Below are 22,256 nucleotides of genomic sequence, written 5' to 3' on the forward strand. Positions count from 1 at the left end.
CAATGACAATTGTGCGGTCATGCAACACTGTAACCATATGCAATTTTTATCATTTTTTCACACAAATAGAGCTTTTTTTGGTGGTATTTAATCACCACTGGGTGTTTTATTTTTTGCACTATAAATGAAAAAAGAGCAAAAAATTAAAAACATAAAAGGTTTCCTTTGCTTCTATTCTAAAATTTTGCAAACAGGTAATATTTCTTCTTTAATGTACGTTGGTGAGGCTGCACTGATAGGCAGCACTGATGGGCATTGATGAGGCGGCACAGATAGGTAGCACTGATGAGGCGGCACTGGTGAGCATTGATGAGGAGGCACTGATGATACACTGATATGCAGGAAATGATGGGCACTGATAAGCGGCACTGACTGATAGCACCAACTGGAGGCACTGACAGACAGCACTGACCGGCGCCACTGCTGGGCATCATTGATGGGTGGCACTGATGGGCAGTACTAATGAGGTGTCACAGATAGGTGGCACTGATATGCGGCACTGATTGGTGGCACTGATAGGCGACACTGATGAGTACTGATAGACAGCACTGATAGGTGGCACTGACTGACATCACTGCTGGGCACTGACTGGCACAACCGCTGGGCACTGACTGGTGGCACTGACTGGCAGCACTGCTAGGCTGCACTGATGGGCACAGGTGGGTGGCACTGGTGGGCACAGGTGGGTTGGCACAGGTAAGTGGCACTTCTGGGCACAGGTGGGCGGCACAGGTGGGTGCATTGCTGGGCACAGGTGGGCGCACTGCTGGGCACAGGTGGGTGCATTGCTGGGCACAGGAGGGCAGAACTTGTGTGTGGCACTGCTGGGCACCGATCATCAGGGCACTGATGATCAGTGACCCTGATGATCGGTGCCGTTCCCTGCTCTGACAACTGCCGGTTTTCAGCAGTACTTTCCTCACGATCTGACAGCGTGAGGAAAGTGCAGCCGAGAACCGGCATTTGCATTTCCCGGTGATCAGCGTGTCATTGGACACGGCTGATCACGTCGTAAAAGGCCGCTGTGATTGGCCTTTTACCACGTCACGTGATCAGCTGTGTCCGTAGGACACAGCGTTCACGGAGATCGCCCGGTGCGCGCCCCCGGGGGTGCGCAGGAGAGCACGTTCTTCCTCTTCTTCCTGGCGTGCCCACTGAGATGGCTCTGCGTGCCAGCGGTTCGCCATTACTGTTTTAGGGGATGCAATGCAGATGGTAAATTTAGACAAATTTGGTGGGGCTGTCTGAAAAAAAAAATCACCATTTTTGGTCTCGCACATACAAGATAATTTATTTAATCTTGAACAGACCCCTATGGAAATATCCAGTGGAAGCCCTTCTAAATAGGAAACTAGCTGATTGCTCCAAATTGGAATTCCGTTTACTCATGTGTGCCTTTTCTGCTGCAAAAACAGTCCATTTCCATGTCATGGAAAAAACAAACATCCCCTTTTGAGGATCTTGAATCTTGCATTACTTTATACATGTTATATGAGAAAATGGCAGCCATATTAGATTATAGTTTACCTACATTTCAGAAGATATGGAATCCCTCAATCATAAACTGCTTGCCTGTAGACTTGACCATAAACTCCTTACTATCAAAGTCTATTTCATCAGGCCTTGATAGGCGGGAGTTTATTTCAATGAGCACTAGTTATCCTCCCACACCCCTTTTTTCTTCTTCCTTCCCTTCTCTCCCCACAAACCTCCTTCACCCAGCATTAACCATTATTCTTTTCCCTCCCTCCTTTATCCTCTCTCTCCAGCATGACTCCCTCTTTTTTCCTTTGGCAGCGCTTGCCAAAATTCTATTCTTTTTAAATTTTCAGCTCACTTACAGCATAGGTCGTTTTATTTCTTTAAAACAACCTACGCAGGTCTGTCCAGGAAGAATTTTTTAATACAGCCAGCTGGACACTAAGCCCAACAGCTCCAGTAAGGGTTGTTACTTGCCTGTGGTTACCACTAGATATTTGGATTTCCACTCTTTTTCTTCAGCTCCATTGGAAAAGTGGGTCTCTTCTTCTCTCCTTGGATGGTTGGAAACACATTCACTATTGTGGACATTTATTGAGCACAGACTTTTTTTTGGAGGATCATTGTGGACATTTATTTGAGCATGGAATCTTTTTGGTGGAAGTTCTAATATAATTGATTATTTCATTTTAGCCCTGCACTTTTTGTATTATGGTTAGAGATGAGCGAATCGAAGTATCCGAAGTGGAATTCGAGTCGAATATCGGAAAAATTTCGATTCGTGCCGAATCCGAAAAACAGCCTAATTCGGACGCGCGAATCGAAATTTTTCCGAAAATGGCGGCTGACATGTGCGGCGACGGAGCGGGGATGTCGGGGAAGGCGCGCAGACAAGGCGCGCTGCCCCATAATGCATTCCTCAACGACATGTGATCGCATCAGCCAATCAGCAGCCAGCCAGCCAGCACTGTGTAATGGTCGAGGTATATATAGCGGCCATTTTGGAAATCTTCATTTGCCTGCAGTCATTGAACAGAGGCAGACCGCTCTGTACTAGGGACAGGGACAGAGTTAGGGCCACAGAAACGAGAATTGGGGACAGAGAGAAGTTACTTAGGGACAGAGAACCATTACTCAGGGACACAGACTTGTTAATGAGGGCCACAGAATCGTTATTTAGGGACAAAGAAACGCTAGTTAGGGCCACAGAATTCATACTCAGGGACAGACAGAATTTTCACTCAGTGCCAGAGAATTGTTACTTAGGGCCACAGAAACGTTATTAGGGCCACAGAATTTTTACTCAGGGACAGACAGAATTGTTACTGAGTGCCAGAGAATTGTTACTCAGGGACAGACAGAATTGTTACTGAGTGCCAGAGAATTCTTACTCAGGGCCACAGAATTCATACTCAGGGACAGACAGAATTGTTACTCAGGGACAGACAGAATTGTTACTGAGTGCCAGAGAATTGTTACTCAGGGACAGACAGAATTGTTACTGAGTGCCAGAGAATTGTTACTCAGGGACAGACAGAATTGTTACTGAGTGCCAGAGAATTCTTACTCAGGGCCACAGAATTCATTCTCAGGGACAGACAGAATTGTTACTCAGGGACAGGCAGAATTGTTACTGAGTGCCAGAGAATTGTTACTCAGGGACAGACAGAATTGTTACTGAGTGCCAGAGAATTGTTACTCAGGGACAGACAGAATTGTTACTGAGTGCCAGAGAATTGTTACTCAGGGACAGACAGAATTGTTACTGAGTGCCAGAGAATTGTTACTCAGGGACAGACAGAATTGTTACTGAGTGCCAGAGAATTGTTACTCGCACAGACACAAAATTGTTACTTGCACAGACACAGAATTGTTACTCGCACAGACACAGAATTGTTACTCAGGGCCACAGAATTCATACTCAGGGACAGACAGAATTGTTACTGAGTGCCAGAGAATTGTTACTCAGGGACAGACAGAATTGTTACTGAGTGCCAGAGAATTGTTACTCAGGGACAGACAGAATTGTTACTGAGTGCCAGAGAATTGTTACTCAGGGACAGACAGAATTGTTACTGAGTGCCAGAGAATTGTTACTTGCACAGACACAAAATTGTTACTTGCACAGACACAGAATTGTTACTCGCACAGACACAGAATTGTTACTCAGGGCCACAGAATTCATACTCAGGGACAGACAGAATTGTTACTGAGTGCCAGAGAATTGTTACTCAGGGACAGACAGAATTGTTACTGAGTGCCAGAGAATTGTTACTCAGGGACAGACAGAATTGTTACTGAGTGCCAGAGAATTGTTACTCGCACAGACACAAAATTGTTACTTGCACAGACACAGAATTGTTACTCGCACAGACACAGAATTGTTACTCAGGGCCACAGAATTCATACTCAGGGACAGACAGAATTGTTACTGAGTGCCAGAGAATTGTTACTCAGGGACAGACAGAATTGTTACTGAGTGCCAGAGAATTGTTACTCAGGGACAGACAGAATTGTTACTGAGTGCCAGAGAATTGTTACTCAGGGACAGACAGAATTGTTACTGAGTGCCAGAGAATTGTTACTCAGGGACAGACAGAATTGTTACTGAGTGCCAGAGAATTGTTACTCGCACAGACACAAAATTGTTACTTGCACAGACACAGAATTGTTACTCGCACAGACACAGAATTGTTACTCAGGGCCACAGAATTCATACTCAGGGACAGACAGAATTGTTACTGAGTGCCAGAGAATTGTTACTCAGGGACAGACAGAATTGTTACTGAGTGCCAGAGAATTGTTACTCAGGGACAGACAGAATTGTTACTGAGTGCCAGAGAATTGTTACTCGCACAGACACAAAATTGTTACTTGCACAGACACAGAATTGTTACTCGCACAGACACAGAATTGTTACTCAGGGCCACAGAATTCATACTCAGGGACAGACAGAATTGTTACTGAGTGCCAGAGAATTGTTACTTAGGGACAGACAGAATTGTTACTGAGTGCCAGAGAATTGTTACTCAGGGACAGACAGAATTGTTACTGAGTGCCAGAGAATTGTTACTCGCACAGACACAAAATTGTTACTTGCACAGACACAGAATTGTTACTCGCACAGACACAGAATTGTTACTCAGGGCCACAGAATTCATACTCAGGGACAGACAGAATTGTTACTGAGTGCCAGAGAATTGTTACTCAGGGACAGACAGAATTGTTACTGAGTGCCAGAGAATTGTTACTCAGGGACAGACAGAATTGTTACTGAGTGCCAGAGAATTGTTACTCAGGGACAGACAGAATTGTTACTGAGTGCCAGAGAATTGTTACTCAGGGACAGACAGAATTGTTACTGAGTGCCAGAGAATTGTTACTCAGGGACAGACAGAATTGTTACTGAGTGCCAGAGAATTGTTACTCGCACAGACACAAAATTGTTACTTGCACAGACACAGAATTGTTACTCGCACAGACACAGAATTGTTACTCAGGGCCACAGAATTCATACTCAGGGACAGACAGAATTGTTACTGAGTGCCAGAGAATTGTTACTCAGGGACAGACAGAATTGTTACTGAGTGCCAGAGAATTGTTACTCGCACAGACACAAAATTGTTACTTGCACAGACACAGAATTGTTACTCGCACAGACACAGAATTGTTACTCAGGGCCACAGAATTCATACTCAGGGACAGACAGAATTGTTACTGAGTGCCAGAGAATTGTTACTCAGGGACAGACAGAATTGTTACTGAGTGCCAGAGAATTGTTACTCAGGGACAGACAGAATTGTTACTGAGTGCCAGAGAATTGTTACTCGCACAGACACAAAATTGTTACTTGCACAGACACAGAATTGTTACTCGCACAGACACAGAATTGTTACTCGCACAGACACAGAATTGTTACTCAGGGCCACAGAATTCATACTCAGGGACAGACAGAATTGTTACTGAGTGCCAGAGAATTGTTACTCAGGGACACCTAATCGTTGAATTAAATAGTATGTCAGACAACATGCAGAGGAGTGGCAGAGGAGGCAATGTTTTAGGAGCGAGCAGACGTGGCAGCAGAGGAAGGGGTCGAGGCAGCAGTATTCGCAGCCAGAGGCCAGTGCTCCCGGTGTCATCCAGCGGTCGTGTCTCCACCGACAACCCTGCCGTCATTGATTGGTTGGCTCGGTCGTCTTCCTCTTCCCAGGTCACCTCTGACACCTACAGCCAACGGTCGGTGGGTACGTCAGACACAACCGTTAGTTGGCATGGCCCGGGACCAAGCCCACTGAAATCACGTGTCCTCTACCTGCCCCTGTCCTTTGCTGTTCCCTCACCAAGCGAAGTATCGCATGCTGTGGGCTCAGCCCCACTGTACAGTGAGGAAGAGCTAACAGAGGGCGGTCAGGAACGGGGGGAGACATCGGCCTTTTCAGCAGCCAAGCGAACAAGTACTGGCGAGGAGAGTGGCTCGGTAGCCGGTCTAGAGACAGGTCTGTCTCCTGACCCAGACGCAGCCGAGGGGGCTAGTAGTGAGGCGGAGACCCTACTTGATGATGAGGAGGTTGATCGCACTTGGCAGCCTCGTCGTCATCAGGCAATTTCTTCCGCATCATCAGGAGAAGAGGGTGGCAGCTTGGCAGCGAGCAAAACAGTCGGTGGGTTGCCCAGGAGACAGCAGCAGGGTCGCATCAGTGTCAGTGGAGCCAAACGTCCACGGAGTAGAGCACCAGCTCCACTGCAGCCTACCACCACGGCCAGTAGTGGTGCCGGTGCGCACGGAGGAAGTAGCAGTCAGCCAGTGAAGAGTAGCGGGGGCAAAGTTTCCTACTCGGTGGTGTGGCAATTTTTCCTCAAGCCGCCCGAGGAAGTAAACGTAGCCGTATGTCGACTATGTGGCCAGAAATGCAAGCGTGGCCAGGGGGCCCATGTTGGGACTACAGCGTTGCGTCAGCATATGCAGCGTCACCATTCGGTGGCCTGGGAAAACCGTGATAAACATACGGCGGTTCTGCCTGCCCCAGCCCCCGCTCCATCACCCGCTCCGTTACTTGCTCCGTCACCCGACGTCGTCAATCGCCCTCTATCAGCCAGTCAAGGCTCCAACACCTCTGCTGAGGGGAGTTGTCGCTCATTGGCATCTTCCGCTCGTTCAGATGCTCCTTCTCCTGCTACTCCTCTTCTCGGATTCCGTCAACAGTCTTTCTTGGAATCCGTATCCAAGAGACAACAGTTTGCGAGCACGCACCCGACGGTGCAAAAGCTGAACGTCCTCCTGTCCAAGTTGCTGGTGCTGCAGTCCCTCCCTTTCCAACTGGTGGACTCAGCACCTTTCCGAGAAATGATGGCTTGTGCCGCGCCGCGGTGGAGAGTGCCAAGCCGTCATTTCTTTGCCCAAAAGGCAGTGCCAGCCCTGCATTCACATGTAGAAGAGATGGTGGGCCAGTCTTTGAGCATGTCGGTCTCTGCCAAAGTGCACGGCAGCGCCGACGTGTGGAGCTGTAACTACGGTCAGGGACAGTACATGTCATTTACGGCCCACTGGGTGAACGTGGTGCCGGCACAGCCGCACCAGCAACTTGGACAGGTCACGACGCTTTTGCCTCCACGTTTGCACGTCCTTGGTCCAGCAAGCATGTCCGCCTCTACCACCTCTTTTTCCGCCGTGTCCTCAGCCGCCACCCCCGTGCCAAGTCCCATTACCCGACCGGCATATCACATGTGCAGGGCGCAACGGTGTCACGCTGTGCTGCACCTGGTATGCCTTGGCGAACGTAGTCACACAGGGGAGGAACTGCTGAGTGTAATGAACAGAGAAATCGACAGATGGCTGTCTCCGCGCAAACTAAAAATCGGAACCATGTTGACTGACAACGGAAAGAACATGGTGTCTGCTCTGCGTCAAGGAAGGTTGTGCCATGCGCCATGCATGGCTCACGTGTTCAATCTGGTTGTCAAGCGGTTCCTAAAATCCACCATCCCACTGCAAGACATCCTTAAAATGTCACGTAAACTGTGCATGCATTTCAGCCATTCCTACACCGCAAAGAACACCCTCATTGAGCTGCAGCGGCAGAACGGAATTCCACAGCATCGCCTGATCTGCGACGTTGCAACAAGGTGGAATTCAACCCTACACATGTTAGACCGCCTTTACGAGCAGCGAAAGGCCATCACCGATTTCCTGATGTTACAAGCGGATAAAGGTACTCCCCTGTGTAACTTAGATGTCAGCCATTGGCAGCTCATGCGTGACACCTGCCGCTTGCTCAGGCCCTTTGAGGAGGCCACGCTATTCGTGAGTCGGCAGGACTATGGGATGAACGACGTCATTCCTCTGTTGCACGTCCTGGAACAAATGCTGTTAACAATGGCTGGTCAGGGTGCGGTAGACGTGGCGCACAGATCTCAACGCCACATGACCCCTGTGGGGGCAGGACAGGAAGAAGAGGAGGAGGTAGAGGAGGACATTTGTGCTCAGGAATTATTGAGTGAAATGGGTGGTTTTTCCACTCAGCGGACAGGAGTGGAGGAGCAGGAGCATCTGGTAGAGGAGGAGGAGGAGGAGACAGAGGACCCAGACGCACCGTGGCAGTATGCTGTGGAGATGGAGGCAGGGAGTCCCTCGCATTCCTTGGCACAAATGGCCCATAGCATGCTCGGTTGCTTGCGTAGCGACAGCCGAATAATAACCATCAGACAGAGGGATGACTTTTGGCTGTCCACCTTGTTGGACCCTCGCTACCGGTCCAAAATGGTGGCCTTTTTCACACCTGCTGAGAGGGAGGCCAAAATTACGTACTATAAAAACCACCTATGTAGTCAGTTGGTCTCTGCCTTTGTGCGCCAACGTCCATCCTCAGACACTGTGGGCCCTGTGCGCTCGCGTTCCGCTGGCATGGCAGCAGGGGAGGGGTGGGGTGGTAGGAGCATTGGCAGCTCCACCAGCAGCGGCTGCCTCAGTCTGCAGTCGATGATGAGTAGCTTTCTTCACCAGCGCAGTGAGGAAACTACTAACCAGCCGCAGCAGCAGCAGCAGCATCAGGTGGACCTGGAGCAGGAGCTCAAACAACAGGCTTGGGCCTACTTGGACAGCACCCTGCCAACCGAGGTAGACAATCCCCTTGACTACTGGGCAACGAAACTTGACCTTTGGCCCCAACTAGCTGAATTTGCCCTTGAAAGGCTGTCATGCCCGGCCAGTAGCGTGGCATCGGAGCGCGTGTTTAGTGCGGCAGGAGGTATTGTAACTCCGCGGAGGACACGACTGTCCACCCAAAGTGTGGAGAGACTCACGTTTGTGAAAATGAATCAGGCGTGGATTAGTCTGGATTTCAAACCACCAGTTCCTGACACAACTGACTAAATCCGCCATGAATCATGCCTCAAACATGTGCCACTTTCAGGTCTCCTCACACTGCTGGTGTGTTTAATTTTTTGACATAGGGTGCTGGCAGATTACGGGCCTCCTATAGCTGCTGCCAGGCCCCTAATCTGCCATAGGCCCCTATATACCGCCTCCTCATGCTGCTGCCAAGTCCAGAGTCTCTCATGGGTCCCTGTACGGCCTCCCATTGCTGCTGTCTCCATCGCCACACTCTGCTGCCATGTGCCACTTTCAGGTCTCTTCACACTGCTGGTGTGTTAAATTTTTTGACATAGGGTGCAGGCAGATTACGGGCCTCACATAGCTGCTGCCAGGCCCCTAATCTGCCATGGGCCCCTATATACCGCCTCCTCATGCTGCTGCCAAGTCCAGAGTCTCTCATGGGTCCCTGTACGGCCTCCCATTGCTGCTGTCTCCATCGCCACACTCTGCTGCCATGTGCCACTTTCAGGTCTCTTCACACTGCTGGTGTGTTAAATTTTTTGACATAGGGTGCAGGCAGATTACGGGCCTCACATAGCTGCTGCCAGGCCCCTAATCTGCCATGGGCCCCTATATACCGCCTCCTCATGCTGCTGCCAAGTCCAGAGTCTCTCATGGGTCCCTGTACGGCCTCCCATTGCTGCTGTCTCCATCGCCACACTCTGCTGCCATGTGCCACTTTCAGGTCTCTTCACACTGCTGGTGTGTTAAATTTTTTGACATAGGGTGCAGGCAGATTACGGGCCTCACATAGCTGCTGCCAGGCCCCTAATCTGCCATGGGCCCCTATATACCGCCTCCTCATGCTGCTGCCAAGTCCAGAGTCTCTCATGGGTCCCTGTACGGCCTCCCATTGCTGCTGTCTCCATCGCCACACTCTGCTGCCATGTGCCACTTTCAGGTCTCTTCACACTGCTGGTGTGTTAAATTTTTTGACATAGGGTGCAGGCAGATTACGGGCCTCACATAGCTGCTGCCAGGCCCCTAATCTGCCATGGGCCCCTATATACCGCCTCCTCATGCTGCTGCCAAGTCCAGAGTCTCTCATGGGTCCCTGTACGGCCTCCCATTGCTGCTGTCTCCATCGCCACACTCTGCTGCCATGTGCCACTTTCAGGTCTCTTCACACTGCTGGTGTGTTAAATTTTTTGACATAGGGTGCAGGCAGATTACGGGCCTCACATAGCTGCTGCCAGGCCCCTAATCTGCCATGGGCCCCTATATACCGCCTCCTCATGCTGCTGCCAAGTCCAGAGTCTCTCATGGGTCCCTGTACGGCCTCCCATTGCTGCTGTCTCCATCGCCACACTCTGCTGCCATGTGCCACTTTCAGGTCTCTTCACACTGCTGGTGTGTTAAATTTTTTGACATAGGGTGCAGGCAGATTACGGGCCTCACATAGCTGCTGCCAGGCCCCTAATCTGCCATGGGCCCCTATATACCGCCTCCTCATGCTGCTGCCAAGTCCAGAGTCTCTCATGGGTCCCTGTACGGCCTCCCATTGCTGCTGTCTCCATCGCCACACTCTGCTGCCATGTGCCACTTTCAGGTCTCTTCACACTGCTGGTGTGTTAAATTTTTTGACATAGGGTGCAGGCAGATTACGGGCCTCACATAGCTGCTGCCAGGCCCCTAATCTGCCATGGGCCCCTATATACCGCCTCCTCATGCTGCTGCCAAGTCCAGAGTCTCTCATGGGTCCCTGTACGGCCTCCCATTGCTGCTGTCTCCATCGCCACACTCTGCTGCCATGTGCCACTTTCAGGTCTCTTCACACTGCTGGTGTGTTAAATTTTTTGACATAGGGTGCAGGCAGATTACGGGCCTCACATAGCTGCTGCCAGGCCCCTAATCTGCCATGGGCCCCTATATACCGCCTCCTCATGCTGCTGCCAAGTCTAGAGTCTGTCATGGGTCCCTGTACGGCCTCCCATTGCTGCTGTCTCCATCGCCACACTCTGCTGCCATGTGCCACTTTCAGGTCTCTTCACACTGCTGGTGTGTTAAATTTTTTGACATAGGGTGCAGGCAGATTACGGGCCTCACATAGCTGCTGCCAGGCCCCTAATCTGCCATGGGCCCCTATATACCGCCTCCTCATGCTGCTGCCAAGTCCAGAGTCTCTCATGGGTCCCTGTACGGCCTCCCATTGCTGCTGTCTCCATCGCCACACTCTGCTGCCATGTGCCACTTTCAGGTCTCTTCACACTGCTGGTGTGTTAAATTTTTTGACATAGGGTGCAGGCAGATTACGGGCCTCACATAGCTGCTGCCAGGCCCCTAATCTGCCATGGGCCCCTATATACCGCCTCCTCATGCTGCTGCCAAGTCCAGAGTCTCTCATGGGTCCCTGTACGGCCTCCCATTGCTGCTGTCTCCATCGCCACACTCTGCTGCCATGTGCCACTTTCAGGTCTCTTCACACTGCTGGTGTGTTAAATTTTTTGACATAGGGTGCTGGCAGATTACGGGCCTCCCATTGCTGCTGCCAGACATGTAATCTGCCATGGGCCCCCGTACCGACTCCTCATGCTGTGACGTTGCAACAAGGTGTAATTCAACCCTACATATGTTAGACCGCCTTTACGAACAGCTAAAGGCCATCACAGATTTCCTGATGTTAAAAGCGGATAAAGGTACTCCCTGTGTAACTTAGATGTCAGCCATTGTCAGCTCATGTGTGACACCTGCGCTTGCTCAGGCCCTTTGAGGAGGCCACGCTATTCGTGAGTCGGCAGGACTATGGGATGAATGAGGTCAAATCGGCCATGGGCCCCCGTACCGCCTGTTCACGCTGATGCTGGTCCCACAGTGTGACCTGGGTCCCTGTACGGCCTCCCATTGCTTCCACTCTGCCATGTGCCACTTTGAAATCTCCTCACACTCCTGCGGTTGTCCATTTTGTCATAGGTTGCTGGCAGATTACAGGCCTTCCATAGGTGCCACCAAGCCCCATATCGGCCATGGGCCCCCGTACCGCCTGGTCACGCTGCTGCTGGGCCCACAGTGTGACCTGGGTCCCTGTACCGCCTCCCATTGCTCCCACTCTGCCATGTGCCACTTTCAGGTCTCCTCACGCTCCTGCTGGTTTCCATTTTGTCATAGGTTGCTGTATGGCCTCCCATTGCTGCTGCCTCCACCGCCACACTGTGGCTCCAAACACTGGTTTTGGCCCCGTGACTGGCCAAAGGAGTGAAGTGTGCAGTGATTCTAAGATCGACGGCACTCATCTGCATGTCATACTGACAGACAGTATTATTTCTCTTCCCCAGCAGACTCCAAGGGCATTTAAATTAAAGGTACAGTGTTCTGCACTAATATTAAGTCTCTCTGAAGCCTAGAAACACCCTTTTTTAAGTTAAATTCACAGCGAATTTATTCGACTCGAATCGAATATTGTCCACGAATTCGCCGAATCAGTCGAATCGAATTTTTCATTTCTTCGCTCATCTCTAATTATGGTATTTGAGGTTGTGTATCTTTCACCTGTGCTAGCTGCTCTTATCACATGGTTTAATCCAAGCACAGAATTATATTGGTTTTGATTTTGACGTGTTCTGTCCAGAAAAAATTTTTTTATACAGCTAGCTAGACACTGTTTTTTTTTACTAAAGTTCACTCAAATTCTCCTGCACTTTTGCAGGGAAACCAGTCAGCCTTCCAGGTTTTATTGCTCAAACTTAATTTAGCAAGCTGAAGATAGAAGCTGCTTTGCTACCATGCACAGCTGCACCAAATTCTGAGTGACCCAGCTTTAGTAAATAAACCCCTAAGTGTGAAGCCCAAGGTGGAACCGCCCAAGGTAGAGTCCCAAAGCACGTTTTGGCTTTTTATTAGGTTGAAGGCCCAACAGCTTTGGTAAGGATTCTTACTACTAGATGTTTGGATTTCTACTCTTTCTTCAGCTTCAAGGAAAAAGTGGGTCTCTTCTTCTCTCCTTGGACGGTTGGAAACACATTCACTATTGTGGACATTTATTGAGCGCTGACTTTTTTTGGTGGATCATTGTGGACATTTATTTGAGCACGGAATCTTTTTTTGGGGGGGGGGGGAGTTATAATATAATTTGATTATTTCATTTTAGCGCTGCACTTTTTGTATTATGTTCTATTTCTTTAAATGTGCTAACCCCTATTCCCAGTCCCAGGATGGAATATTTTTGGGGTAGTTATTTCTAGTGTAAATTCTAGCCACTACTACAGACGTATGACCTACCTCACTGAGCAAAAAAGACAATCATTTGTGGTTGTCCTTCACTTATATTGTTGATTTAAGCCTAATAAATTGTTTACCATTTTGCGCTAACTTAATAAAATTTATTGAAAAGGGAAAACAAACATATCAGGAAAGACTGCAGGAACAGCCTGGAGGAAAGAAGGAAAAAGGGGGACTTGAGTACGACCTTTAAATATATGAAACGTGTGAATAAGCTTTAGGAAGGCGGTATGACAAAACTAGTAGGGCGGGGCTTCTTTTGGATGTGACGTCGGGACGCTCCTTGTAGACTGTCGGCTGTGATATCGCGGTGAGTGAGGCTCGTCCCTGCTTTCTTGAGGCTGTCATTGCTGGTGTCGGCTAGACACCCTGTGTAATGAACTGTCTAGTCGCCCCTCTAGTAGCCCACGGCACAGGTTCCCCCAGAGCGCGGAGTCTAAGTCCTGGTTCACTTGTTCACCAGGGTCCCAGTTTCTTCAAAGGACAAGATATTTTCAAGTTTGTGGTTGCCAACCAGATCTGGTCCCCAGGTTGCAACATTAGTTCCCCCCTTCGCTTCTTATCGAAGGTTCTTTTGTTGTCTTCTTGGGCTCTTAAAATAGCTTCTTGAAGCACTTTGTTGTTAGTAGAAAAAAAATTGAGAATGCTTTGCGTAGCAGGGACTGAACTTTCAGCAACTAGGTCGGGCAGAAATGTGGGATGGAACCCATAGTTCGTGAGGAATGGAGATTGCCCCGTGGCTGAATGTTTTGCGTTATTGTAGGCGAACTCTGCCAGTGGTAGAAGTACCAGCCAATCATCCTGCAGAAAGGCCGTGTAGCATCTTAAGTACTGTTCCAGTGTTTGGTTGGTCCTTTCTGTCTGCCCATTAGTCTGTGGGTGGTAAGCGGAGGAGAGAGATAATTTGATACCTAACTACTTCTCGTATGAAGATTTGCGCAGTTTCCAGTGCTGATGGCGTGTTCTTTAAGGGTAGGAAATGGGCCATTTTTGACAAACGGTGCACTACCATGAAAATTGCGGTGTGGCCCTGGGATGGTGGAAACTCGACTATAAAGTCGATCGCAACCATTTGCAACGGTCGATCGGGTATAGGTAGCGGGCGTAGTAAGCCCCAAGCCTTGCTCTTATACGGTTTGTTTCTTTGGCAAATGGTGCAGGATTTAATGTAGAGCTCACAGTCCTTGACCATGCTTAGCCACCAAAATGTGCGCTGGAGCAACTCGAGCGTCTTCGCCTGCCCGAAATGACCTGCCATCGGATGATCGTGGCAGTGTCCCAGGACCAATGGTCGGACCTCTTCTGGTACCACGATTAATCCTTCCTTCCATACGAGTCCTCCCTTGCTCTGGAGGGACACCCCTGGTAGGGTTGGCATATCCTGGGATGCATTTTGCAGCCTAGAACGTGGCTCCATTTGGAGGGCCAGAAAGTTCCCTAAAGATAAGATGGTATCCGGTTTTGGAACTTCCTCAGGATCCTCGAACATGCGTGAGAGAGCGTCGGGCTTCGTGTTTTTGGAGCCTGGTCTGTACATGTTGTGGAACAAGAATCGGGAGAAAAAGAGTGCCCATCTCGCTTGGCGTGGTCATAAGCATTTAGCTGTCCTCAAATACTCTAGATTTTTATGGTCAGTAAAAATCAGAATAGGATGCGTGGCTCCTTCCAGCAGGTACCTCCATTCTTCTAATGCTGTCTTTATAGCCAACAGTTCTCAATCTCCAATGTCGTAGTTCCTTTCTGCCAGAGATAGCTTCCTCGAGAAAAACGCCACGGGGTGCAGAAGTTCCTTGGTGCCCTTCCTTTGGGACAGGATGGCCCCTACTGCATTTTCAGATGCATCTACCTCCACGACATAAGGCAGAGAGGAATCAGGATGACTGCGGATGGGAGCAGTGGTGAATAATTTTTTTAGCGACTCGAATGCTGCCTGAGCTTCGGGCGTCCATTTGAAGCGGATCCCTTGTTTAGTCAACTGGGTAATGGGGGAGACCAGACCCGAGACGTTTCGGATAAACTTCCTATAGAAGTTAGCAAACCCAATAAAGCGCTGAACACCTTTCTTATCCGTGGGCACCGGCCAGTCCAAGATCGCTGAGACCTTCTGAGGATCCATCGCGACCCCCGTGGCGGAAATAATCAGCCCTAGGAATGTAATACTGTGCTGCTCAAAGCTGCACTTGTCAGCCTTGGCATACAGGCCATGTTGGCGTAATCGTTCCAATACACATGTCACGTCCCCCCTATGAGCTTCGAGGGAGGAGGAGAATATTAATATGTCATCCAGATAAACGATCACAAAGATGTCAAGATATTCCCTAAATACATCATTAATAAAATGCTGAAATGTAGCTGGGGCATTGCAGAGTCCAAATGGCATGACCAAATACTCGAAATGGCCAAATCGAGTAAGAAATGCTGTTTTTTCCATTCATCCCCCTCCCTTATGCGGACCAGATTATATGTTCCCCTCAAATCTAGTTTGGTGAAAATGGTTGCAGACCTCAGTCTCTGGAAAAGTTCTGGGACCAGGGGTAGTGGGTAGCGATTTTTATCGTGACCTTGTTTAGCTCGCGATAATCAATGCAGGGTCTCAGGGACTTATCCTTTTTCTCCACAAAGAAAATTCCAGCTCCTGCTGGAGAAGTGGAGGGGCGGATGAATGCTTTTTGGAGGTTCTCATCGATGTACTCTTTGAAAACCCCAATTCTAGCTCGGATAAGGGAAAAATTCGTCTGAACGGAATCTCTGAGCCAGGTAGAAGGTTGATGGGGCAATCATAGGTTCGGTGTGGAGGCAGAACGTCTGCCCCTGTTTGCTGAACACGTCCAGGAAACTGTGGTAGGCCGAAGGGACGACCCCACTCAGAATGGAGTCCCCATCCGAGCACAGGAGTACTTGGGGAGTTGCGGGGCCCGATGCGTGGCAGTGTTCCTGACAATATGGGGAAAGGAACTGAACGGAACCGGTCTCCCAGTCAATTTGGGGGTTATGGGCCCGCAACCAAGGAAGCCCCAAAATGACTGGGAAAAGGGGAGACGCAATGGCGTCCAGTCGGAGAAACTCCTGATGATGACCCGCTACCGTGGTAAAAATGGGGGGAGTCTCCTGATCTACCAGTCACGACTTAATCCGTGACCCGTCAGCCAAAAAGATATTAAGGCCCTGTTCCCTACTCTGGGGGGGGATTTTCTGCTGCTGGGCAAAGTTTAGGTCCACGAAGCAACTGCATGCTCCGGAGTCAATTATGGCCGTCACCTCCAGGGTTCTTCCTGGGAGCTGGAAGGAAATAGGTATGGCTAAGTAACTGGATGGTCTTAAATTTTTAGCAGATAAAAAAGAAAAAATAGAAGCAGACTTACTCGTTTTCAGTGGACAGGACGCACCATGTGACCGGCTTCCCCACAGTATAGGCAGAGATTTTTTGGATTGTCTCCTCTGGCGTTCTTCAGGTGACAGAGACGGCCGAGCCAGTCCCAGCTGCATGGGCTCGTGGGTATCCATAGGCTCTGGGGACCAGTTCCCCTCTAGCATAGGTTAGCTTGTGCCCACGTTGTTCTCTGACCCTGGCTGGTTCTTTCATACCTGCGTTCCCACAAGCTACGGTCGATCTGGATGGCCAGTGAAATAAGGTCCTCCAAAGACTCGGGCAGACCTACTCGTGCTAGTTCGTCTTTAATGGCTTCAGATAGCTCTATGCGAAATTGGTGGCGTAGGGCGGCATCATTCCATTGAGTGTCTCCCAGCCATTGTCTGAATTCCGACGCATATTCCTCCGCTGCCCGGTGGCCCTGTCTAAGGGAGTATAAGGCAGATTCTGCGGAGGCTGCCCGCTGCGGGTCATCATAAAGTATGGCCATTGTCTCGAAGAAATCCGTTACTGTCTCCATGTGGGGGTCTTGATTCTCCATTAATCGGTGGGCCCAATCCTGGGGCTCATCCTGGAGCAGGGAAATTATGAATCCCACCTTGATTGACTCTGTGGTAAATGTGCGTGGCTACAATCTGCAGTATAGGAGACAGGCATTTTGGAAGGCCCTGAACTGCGCTCGGTCCCCGCGGAAGCGTTCTGGTAGGGGAACGCGGGGTTCAGCAGCAGGCAGCGCTGCTGATGCTCCCGTGGATGGAGCTGGAGATTCCCCAGATGGGGCCGGAGAAGCCGGGGTCTGGGAGGTGGTGTCCGGTATAGTCAATGTCTGGAAGCGGTTTTCCAGATTGGTGTATCGATCCTGAAGGGCCGTGACAGCCTGAGTCAGGGCCGCCAGGTGCCTGCATATGTCCTCCAATGGGGAGGGTCCTCTTCCAGACTCTGTCATGGCCGAATGGTACTGTAATGAACCGTCTAGTCGCCCCTCTAGTAGCCCACGGCACAGGTTCCCCCAGAGCGCGGAGTCTAAGTCCCGGTTCACTTGTTCACCAGGGCCCCTGATGGTGGGGATGGACTTGGAGTAAACCGAGACCAGGTCGCGGCTCTGGAGTACACCTACCCGTGGTAGAGGAGTTAGCCAGGGGCTCCTGCAGGAATAGAGTCTGATGTGAAGAGGTGGATATATCCAGGCCAGGTGGATGAATGGATGAGCGAGAGCTTGGTCAGACAAGCCGAATCGGTAGCCGTGGGAGCGCTGCGGTACAAAGCAGCGGACAGAGAATGGTCGGGTCACACGCCAGGTCAGCAACAGAAGGTCAGATTCATAAGGGGGCATCCAGGAGAGAGGTCAGGCAAGCCAAGGGTCAGAGCAGGAGAACACAGCAAAGTCAGACAATCCAGGTCAGCAGCAGTAGTCAAAATAGCACAGGTACAGGATCAGGATCAGGATACAGGAAAGACCATTCGGCAATTCCTGTCAGCACAGGGCGGATTTAAATATCGCGCCCTGCGCTGTCATTGGTGCCAGGCGCGCACTCGCGGCTCCAAGTGCGCATGCGCGGACTTCGTCTCAGCCGCGGCCGGCCATGAGTTTGTCTTATAAATTAGACTCAATGGACTCTCACCAGATTTCTTAACCGTTTGTGAGTGTGGGTCAAATAAAACTTGATTTGAAAAAAATTGTGTCTTGTCTTCATTTATTTTTAATTATTGAGATTAGTATTATTAATATGAAGCTAAGATCAAGAACATGGAGACATGATCTCCAGCTCCCAGTAGGAAGTTCAAAACTAACCTTAGTAAAGATCTTTGTTTGTCCCAAGCATCAACTACTCTTTTGGCAAAAAGTACTTTCTAAGATAAAAAGATTAAAAACCACCACTGTTCTGTGTTCTCATCCAAACCCTGTATGCACACCCTGTATGATTATTTGCAAGACAAGGGTTTTATATAAAAAGTGGTAAAAGAAACTAGTTTAAAAGGCCAGCTTAAAATGTATAAAATTGAAAATGAGTAAAACTGAAATAAATCTATTTAGAATTTTCTTTTTAAAGTTATAAACCAACCAATAAAAGTCATTAAGGGAAACCCAGAGGCCTATGGATCAGATAACAAAGGGGAGATATATTTATGGAGGGGGGAACACATGCAAAGAGGACATGTGATGGAACATTCTACATCGATGAGGATAGAAAACACCCAGAGCTACAAAGAAACACTGAAGGACAGGAACAATCACAAGACATCACATTATCCAATCACTGCAGTAATCACAGATTTCTCTTACCTTAATTTCTGAACTGTACTGTCCTGGTTCAGAAAGGAAATATTAGCAGGCTCCATTTTATCCCCTGAAGAGAACTCTCCTTCATATTCCACTGCGTATTCTCTCACAAAACTTTCATCATAGAATTTGTTATATAGCGAGTAACCAACCCTAAAAGAAATTGATTACATAACAATACCAAGAATGTATTACCTTTGATAAAAAGAACAATGTAGCACTCAACATTTAAATGAGATGTAAACCCAAAGTGGAAAATAATAATTTTGCTCTGTGCAGGGTATATCATAAACAATTGTAATTTTTTCCTTAACCTCCTTAGCGGTATTCCCGAGTGTAGCTCGGGGTAAAATTTGAGTAACAAGAGCGGGAACCCCGAGCTACACTCGGGCTTACCATGCAGAGTTGCTCAGGGAGTCCCTGCAGCACTTACCTTGTCCTTCGCTCCCACGATGTGTCCCCTGCAGCGTCCCCGGCCATCTCCTCCGGCCGATGCCGGCATCCGGCTTCCGTGTTCCGGTCCCTGTGACGTCGGGATGTACGGGCGCCGCGAAATTTGAAAGTTTTAAAAAATGAAATTTTTTTCAAAACAAATTTTACATAGTAAAACATTACTTTATTTCAACCCATTTCACATACATTTTGTCCCTACTGCTTTGTCCTGCGCCCTGCCTGCATTTTGACTGTTCTTTCTGCCTGGAAACTGAGAAACGTCCATGGCGTCCAAAAAGCGTCCCTTTACGTCAAAAGCGGTTTTAGACCGGCTAGAGAACAGCGATAGTAAATCAGAACCACTTGCAGAATTGAGTGATAATGATTCGTGGGGAAATTTTCCTAAAAATTACAGCCTGCAATAAAAAACTATTTCCATGCGAAAAAATGGTACCGCTTTCAGCACAAAAAATCGGAAAGAATCATACCGCCGAGGAGGTTAAAACCTCTTTCCATCCTTTTTCCTTTCTCAGTTCTGCTGGTCTAACATAGCCTCTTTGTAGCCACTTCCTTTCTAAATGCATGCCAGTACCAGCATGCATTTAGATGTTCTGTGTCCCCTGAGGATGTTCATTTTGACAAGAAGCATACGGAGGGAAAGTGGTCTGATGTCATTGTGCATACATACCAAGTGGAGTGCCATGTTGTACATGTTGTTACACATCTACATTTGTAGGTATATACAATTAATAAGTCCAGATTGTTGTTGGCGATATTATGCTATGTGTGGTTTATTTTTCCCTTAAATTTGGTTATGATCTATGTTAATGTTTTGGAGGCATTCTGAGGAGCAGGTGCATGAAACTACACCCCTCCCTTAGGTCACGCTTGTCTCCACCCCTACCCACCTCCTAGAACCTCCCCTTGCCTCCACCCCTAAAAAACTCTGAGTCCCATCCCCTTTAGAGAACAGGGAACCAAGTATTATTTTGAGGGAATATACAAATAATTTGTATATAATTTAAAACAAAGCAATGCAGTAAAATGTACAAAACATCACCCACTACAGCAAGAATAGATCCTTTCAGCAACAATAGACAGCCCCCCATATTCAGCAACAGACAGCCCCCCATATTCAGCAACAATAGACACAGCCCCCCTATTCAGAAATAGACAGCCCCCATATCTAGCAACAATACACTGCCGCTCCATATCCAGAAACAATACACAGCATCCCCCATATCTAGCAGAGACATCCCCCCATATTCAGCAAAGAGACATTCCCATATCCAGCAACAATATACAGCCCCCCTCCATATGCAGCAAGAGATATCACGTGTATCGAGTAAGACACATCCCCCCATATTCAGAAAGAGACAGCCCCTATATCCAGGCAGCATTAATAAACAGTCCCTATCCAGCATCATTAAAATTAAATTACCAAGCAATGCACTCAGCAGGACAGTGAGGACAGGAAAGGACACTGGATACTGTGGAAACACTGCAGCGCAGTTCTTCCTCACAGCTGCTACTGGTGCCAAAAGAGAAGAGCATCCAGTTGGCTATAGTAAGAGGCAGATTGCAGCTGATATCTCTCCACATTTCACTCTCTCACGGTTGCAGCTGGCACTATCCTACTAACACATTATCTATTACTGTATTGCATTTTGATTGATGTACCCTTGTGTAGTCACTTGTTAGACTTCTCTCATGTGCCTATTCTGGAATTGACACTGGTAGGCACAGTAATAACATTCCACCGGCAATTTCAGGATCCCTCTATTTCTACCCTTTGCAATATTATGAAGACATGACAAACCATTTAATAGTTGCCTCAAAGCAATCTGAAAAACCTTTTTATTTCAAAAGGCTTCTAAAAATTGTTTCAAACTGTCAGGAATAGGCTCGTCAATGGTAGTGGGACTCACCTGCCTTGTGGGCTGCAGTACCAGGGCTGGCCAGTGGGTGCTCTCAGCAGCCAGATGCTCACTCCTGCAATCAAGCCATCACCTGAGGCTGATTGCAGGAGGTGTATTTAAGGAATGGCCAGGCCTGCAGTCAGGGCCTTGGTGTATAGTTTCCCATGAGCCCCTGTACCTGGTATCCTGTCAACCTTCTGCATTGTTCCTGACCCTGCTGACCGTCTCCTGTTTAACCCCTGGCTTGCCTGACCATCCTTCTGCCTGATCCTCTGTACCGTGCTGCTCGTGAGTTACTGAACCCGGCTTGTGACCCTGACCATTCTCTGCCTGCTCCTCCGGTACCTCACTGCCCACATGTTGCTGACCTGGCCTGCCTGACTACGCCTTACGCTACCCAGACGATCCATCCATCCATCCCGCACGGATCTGTCCCTGTTACCAGGTCTGCCAGCCTCTTCACGTCAGGCTCCTTTCCACACACACCTCTGACGACGCTCTCTGCCATTGCTGGACTTACTCAGGGGTTGCGACCTGGTCTCAGTCTGCTCCAAGTCCATCCCCACCATCAGGGGCCCTGGTGAATAAGCAGATTGGAACTTAGACCCTGCGCCCTGAGGAACCCCGTGCTGTGGGCTGCTAGAGACGCCGCCTGGAGGTACTTAACAGTACCAGACAGCCTGCCTGACCATTCCATCACTCCAGCCCTGACTACACCTGTGTTCCCACACATTTCTGGTCATAACTGGATCCCTAACACAAACAAACATATATAACAAGGCAATGAGCAAAGTTACATGTTTTCCCTCTTTCCTCACAAAGATATATTTCAGAATAAAAGTGATAAAACATAAACTTTGAATTTTCTAATTACAAGTCATCCTGCCAGCTCAGTGCACCAATTCCAGTAAAGTAATTCATGTATCCAACCTGCTTTGCTGAATACTTGGTAGCCTGGAATGTCCTAGGTCAAGAGGTGTGAGTCGATCAAGGCGCTCCTGTCCTTCAACACGGATATTTCTTCCAAGTCTCTCCCGATCTAATGGTGCTAGAGCAACATACCCCTGTGCATGTCGCCGCAAGTAGTTGTGGAGCAAACCACGACAGAACTATACTGTATTTTGTATAAGGCCAGGTTCCACAGAGAATCTTAGCCTCCTACCAGTAGAGATGGAGGAAGGAAAGCTA

At 48.9% G+C, this 22,256-nt stretch overlaps 1 protein-coding gene across 2 annotated transcripts in view; it reads right to left on the bottom strand.

The window, feature by feature from the left end:
* LOC149440225 (NACHT, LRR and PYD domains-containing protein 3-like) overlaps positions 1–22,256 on the bottom strand; it is a 141,104-nt gene that overhangs the window by 58,897 nt on the left and 59,951 nt on the right. For both annotated transcript variants that reach the window (XM_089658889.1, XM_089658888.1), the window contains exon 7: positions 18,721–18,870. In XM_089658889.1, the coding sequence (XP_089515015.1) occupies positions 18,721–18,870 (150 nt within the window). The remainder of the gene's footprint in view (positions 1–18,720; positions 18,871–22,256) is intronic.

The sequence above is a fragment of the Staurois parvus genome, unplaced genomic scaffold, assembly GCF_062004578.1.
Source record: "Staurois parvus isolate SC_StPar_1 unplaced genomic scaffold, SC_StPar_1.0 ptg001110l, whole genome shotgun sequence".
Taxonomy (NCBI): Eukaryota; Metazoa; Chordata; class Amphibia; order Anura; family Ranidae; genus Staurois; species Staurois parvus.